Below are 4,940 nucleotides of genomic sequence, written 5' to 3' on the forward strand. Positions count from 1 at the left end.
ACTGCCTCGGAAACCCAAGGAGGGGTCGCTATGAGTCGGGGCCGACTCGACGGCAAATAACAACAACAACAACAACAGGTGAGGTCAAGATCCATTAGAGTGGGGATACATGACATATAAAGCAACCACAGAAATGGAAACCATAAGGCTGTACAATTAGCTACAATTCTACAATTAAATCTAAACCTTTAATTCGCTACAACTGAATTTGACATCTGTATTTTGATCTTCCCAGTGTCCAGTGTGAAAAGATTAGTTACAGAATTCTCATTGTATTCAAGGAAGGAATATTCCAGTTCCTTGGGGAGAGCAAAGCTTTAATTGGCACTTGATGCTGAAAGAAATTTCTCAGCTGGGGCTGCTATTGTAGGTTCTCTCTGGACCCTAACTTCATCATTGAGCAGTCCCACGGCAGGTCTTCACTGACTGTGAAGACTGGGCTGGATATGGGGGTAGGAGTCAGGCATGGAAGTGGTGGCAGTGGGTGGGGTGGGTACTGGCCATCCTCCCCTCCATCCCATTTCCGTTTGTGTGCTCAGACGCCTTTGAGATCCGGAAATTGTCCTCCGTGTTCCTGCGGGTGAGGACCAATGTGGGCGTGCAGGTGCTATATGACTGTGAAGGACTGCGGCTCTACCTGCAGGTGGACCAGCGATGGGTGGAGGACACCGTAGGCCTCTGCGGCACCTTCAACGGCAACACACAGGACGACTTCCTGTATGTGCTCTGGAACCAGAAGTGGGGAGGGTTGGTGGCCTCGTAGGGATAAACGTCAAGAACAGGAAAAAAGCAGACTTGTGGAGTTGATCACACCTTACAGTGACCATATAGGACAGGGTAGAACTACTCCATAGGGCTTCCAAGGTGGTAAATCTTTAGGAAGGATACTAATACAGCTTTCTCCTACAGAGCTGCTGTGGGTTTGAACTGCTAACCTTTCAGTTAGCAGCCGAGCACTTACCCACCATGCCATCAATTAGCCACTGCTTAACCACTTTCAGTATCCAGAAACACTGCCTAAAAATGTCTTGACCATGAGCTCTTATTGTCCCTGATTTGCACCATTAATGATTCATTCCACTACACTTTAAGTTTGTTTCTTTAAAGCAGTGGTTCACCGTTTTCTGTGTGCTTATGACTCACCTGGAGAGCTTGTTAAAATGCTGATTCCTGGACCCCATCCCTGATAATCTAATTTGGGGTAAGGCCTAGGAATCTCATTTTAAATGAACACCACTGAGATTGGGATATATGAGAACTAAGAAGCATACTTTGAGAAAAGGTCTTAAAATTGAAGGATCTCAGACTGTTGGATTTGGCTCATGGTTTTTTTTTTTTTTTTTTAATCTTTGGTTGCTTTATTGACTGTGAACACTTTTACATGAGTATAAACCCCAGTGAGCCAAATACACCAACACACCCACTTTCCCACCACAAGCCAGTCTTACCCATATACATTTCCTGCTTGGTGCCTGAAGGATTTTGAGTTTGCACCCTGTGAGCCTCCCAATATTCAGAGGAAGCACCACCCCACCCCCCTTTTTGGGAATGGACACTGTTTAGGAACTAGGGAAACAGGAATCAGACCTTCCAGAAAAGAGAACAAGGAACTGATCTTAAAAGCTGGAGTTGTGGCCAGTCCTTCAAATTGCATTCAATGGGCAATGCAGAAGGAAACATGAGAGACTTTCTTTAGCCAGAAATGAAAATTCCAATTTTCTGTGGAAAAACAAAAAAAGCTGAGAGCTTTGTAATACATATACCTTTACAACTGCAGCATTCCACCCTCTCTTTTTGGTAGGGCTGATGTTAAGGCAGCTGGCCAGAATAGTAGAGGCAGGCCCTGAGTTAGCCTATGGGCTGCTTGCCACTCTTCTGAATGTGAATTCTGGGTGGGGGTGTCACTCCATGTTACCTGAGTGCGCTCATTGCCTGAATCAGTAATGTGGTCATGGTGGGTGCCAAATATGTAAGTCTATGGCTCTTTCACCATTCTACCACCTATACCTAGGTTTGGTGATTCGTGGAGACTGGTGATGTCTCTCCCTTTCTCTCTTTACTGCCTCTCATGTGACCATTTCCTACCAAGAGAGAAAGGAGTAGAGTAAAGGCATTTTCAGGACCTACCCATGAGAAGGGAGAAGGGAGAGAGTCTTAATCAAGACTTAGTGCTCTTCACAGTATCCCTCATTGCTCCCTTTCTGACATGTGTAACTGGGGTAGGTGGTAAAAGATAGGACAGTGGGTGGTCCTAAGTCCATTTTGAGCCTTTTCAAAGCATATTAAATGTGATACATATCTTTCTCTCTGTGTATGCACACAGCTATAACATATGTGTTTTAGTATGACTATAGACTTTCTTGGCTATTTGCATGTTTGGATGTCTGTGCTTGTGTGTAGGGTGGTGGTGGGGTGGTAAGGGTGTATGCAAGTGAGGTGCCTATGTGTTACACATTTGGGTGGGTGTACATGTGTGAGTGTGCATGCTTCATCTACGTGTGTGTATATAACCAAGTGGGTGCTTATCTATATGTTCACCTGGGTCCACATGGACCAGTGTGTGAATGTGACTACTGTGGCTGTAGGTCCCCAGTGGGTGTTCCTGAGAGCACCCCACAGCTCTTTGGGAATTCTTGGAAAACACTGTCTGCCTGCTCCCCACTGGCCCCTGGCTCTCCACTGGACCCATGCGATGTGCACCTGCAAGCTGGTGAGGTGCCCAGAAGTGTGTGGGGGGATGGGACTGGTTTGAAGGAGAATGAGATGGAGACTCAGGCCATGAGGAGCATTGTGGCCTGGTGGGGCATAAGGTGCCTTGCCAAATTGTGCAGCTGATAGAAAGAGGAGGAGCTTTAAGTATGGGACAGGAGAGGAGGGAAGGGCTAAGCAAACAAGAAGCTTCACATTCTGCCCCTGGCATACTCACACACATTTACACACACTCCTGCATCTCAGAGCAAAAGCCAAAGTCCTCATAGTGGCCCACAGGGCTTTGCACTCTCTGTTCACTCCCCTTACCTTCCTGACCTCACCTCCTACTCCCCCTACCTCACTCTGCTCCAGCCACACTGGCCTGCTGGCTCTTCTTTCTACACAGCCAGGCCTGCTCTTATCTACTTGCCTTTTTGCATGTTCTGTTCCTCTCCTGCAATGCTCTTCCTTCAGATGCACACTGTCCCACACCTCTTCCAAGTTTTTGCTCACTAAGGCCTTCCTGACCCCCTGATTTAAAATAGCAACCACCCCTACCCCACCTCATACCTCCTACCCTCTTTCCTAGCTCTCTCTCTCCTTTTAGAATCTTCACCTTCTAATTTACTATACAATTCACTTGGTTTAACGATGGTCCCCTCCTACTGGAATGTAAGCTCCCTGAGGGCAGGATTTTAGTCTGTTTTGTTCACTGCTGTATCTCTCTCCAGCAGATAGATGTATGCCTGGCATAGTATGGAAAGCATTGCAAGAGTGCTTATCTGTGTGTGTGTGCACACTTATGCACACATACACTCACACCCACTCCTTCACAGAGATTTACACTATGCTCACAGACTGCTGCATATGTGTACTTGGACTTACTAAAACACACTCACAATGATGCACGTTCCCGACCAGCCGTTCACTCAGTTGTCTGCCCACATCCCTGCTGTACACAAACTTATACTCCCATGCCCACAATCCCTTCAGCTGTCAAGAGAGAAGGAGAAACTGGGGCCAAGGGCACCAGATACCCAGCCCCTTACTCCCTTTCTTCCTGCCCCCAGCCTCCTATGCAGTGCAGTCCTGCAGTGTGCTCACTGGGGAGCTATTTGCCCCCTGCTCCACGTACTTGAGCCCTGTGCCCTACTTTGAGCAGTGCCGCCGGGACGCCTGTCGCTGTGGGAAGCCCTGCCTGTGTGCTGCACTGGCCCACTATGCCCGTCTGTGCCAGCGCCATGGGCTCCCTGTTGACTTCCGCACCCATCTGCCAGCCTGTGGTGAGTGCCCCATGCTCATGTACCATGGAGGGCAGCCTGGAAGCCACAGGTTGTACTACCACTTACACCTGAGCTCCAGATTGAGTGTCCACTGGCCCCCCTAAACTCTCTACCAGGATGTCCACAGACTCCTCTATCCTAACCCCACTTTGGTTCTTCCCCTCAACCTACTTCTCCTCTGTGCTCTCCATCTGTGCCAGTGGCCCTCAACCTGTTGGTCACCTGGCCTGATACCTGGGAGGTTTCCCCTGGAAACCTACCCTTACCTCTAATCCATCTCCAAATCCTGTCAGTCTCAACTTCACTCTTTTCTTATCATCTCACTGCCACCACCGTAGTCAGAGTCCCAGCCATCTCCCAGTTATATCTCATCGGAACCACCTAATAGGTCTCCCTATAATCTGTTCTCACTGCAGCCAGAGTGAGCTTTCCAAAGATCATGGATCCATGTGGCCCTCAAGTTTGAATCCACACATAGTTTGATGGGCATGAGATGGCCCCTACCCATCCCTACTTCTTTCTACCCCTGGTGACACTCTTCCCTTGTGGTCTAGTCATCTTTGTGGCCCCGGCCCTAGAATAGACCTGACTCCCAGAGCTTTTAACAAGTTTTTGTTGACTAAATGAAAAAGGCACTGAAATGGGAATCAAGAAGCCTAATTCTCTTCCAGCTCTGCAGGCAACTTGCTCTGTGTCCTTGGTCAAGGACCTGCCTCTCTCTGAGCCAAAGTTTCCTCAGAGGTGGTTGGATTTGATCAGTGATTCTTAACTCTGGCTGGACATTATAATCACTGAGGAAGCTTAAATAAATAAAGCCCTTATTTGGGCTGTATCCAGTATCAATTAAAAATTAAAACAACATAGCTGACAGTGGGGTCCAAGCATCAGCATTTAAAAATAATAATTTGTTTCATTTAACCTAATATATCCAAAATGTTATCTACCTACCTACCTACCTATCTTGCT

General features: G+C 47.6%; 1 protein-coding gene across 1 annotated transcript in view; it reads left to right on the plus strand.

Moving 5' to 3' along the window:
• Positions 1–4,940, plus strand: part of OTOG (otogelin) — a 91,865-nt gene that overhangs the window by 20,473 nt on the left and 66,452 nt on the right. The window contains exons 17-19 of the mRNA XM_042782786.1: positions 540–717; positions 2,586–2,710; positions 3,762–3,974. Coding sequence (XP_042638720.1) covers positions 540–717; positions 2,586–2,710; positions 3,762–3,974 — 516 coding nt within the window. The remainder of the gene's footprint in view (positions 1–539; positions 718–2,585; positions 2,711–3,761; positions 3,975–4,940) is intronic.

Source organism: Orycteropus afer, unplaced genomic scaffold (assembly GCF_000298275.1).
Source record: "Orycteropus afer afer isolate SDZICR_OR568_19922 unplaced genomic scaffold, OryAfe1.0 scaffold00014, whole genome shotgun sequence".
In the NCBI taxonomy this organism is placed as follows: Eukaryota; Metazoa; Chordata; class Mammalia; order Tubulidentata; family Orycteropodidae; genus Orycteropus; species Orycteropus afer.